The 354-nt window shown below is 40.1% G+C and overlaps 1 protein-coding gene across 1 annotated transcript in view; it reads right to left on the reverse strand.

Annotated features, from left to right (window-relative positions):
* Positions 1–98, reverse strand: part of LOC128643903 (double-stranded RNA-binding protein Staufen homolog 1) — a gene marked incomplete at its 3' end in the record, with an annotated part of 77,563 nt that extends 77,465 nt beyond the window's left edge. The window contains exon 1 of the mRNA XM_053696674.1: positions 93–98. Within this exon, the coding sequence (XP_053552649.1) occupies positions 93–98 (6 nt within the window). The remainder of the gene's footprint in view (positions 1–92) is intronic.
* Between the last annotated feature and the right edge of the window lie 256 nt (positions 99–354).

The following is a 354-nucleotide window of genomic DNA, read 5'->3' on the forward strand; positions in this document are numbered from 1 at the left end:
GTACCACTACCTACATTAGTTAGATACCTACCTCTTTCCTAAATGGTGTTGCATGCCCTCCTCTGTCTCTTATGGGGCGTATATTAACTTACCTCCATGGTGCCCTGTTCAGCATGTGATAACTATTACCAAAGTGATTCCAACTTAGGAGAAAATGAAGCCCCTCATTAATTTTTTCCCCTTTATAGTGAGAGTAAAGCAGAGGGGAAGACGAGGGTTTTTATGTGGATCATGTTTATTCTTTGGGGGTGCAAGTGACTTAATTCAAAAGAAAGGAATAATTCAAATGAGGACACCCTTGCCCACTTATGCCATATTGGAGGATATAATGGATTTTATTAGAGCACTGCATCT

This window comes from Bombina bombina, unplaced genomic scaffold (assembly GCF_027579735.1).
Source record: "Bombina bombina isolate aBomBom1 unplaced genomic scaffold, aBomBom1.pri scaffold_808, whole genome shotgun sequence".
Classification (NCBI taxonomy): domain Eukaryota; kingdom Metazoa; phylum Chordata; class Amphibia; order Anura; family Bombinatoridae; genus Bombina; species Bombina bombina.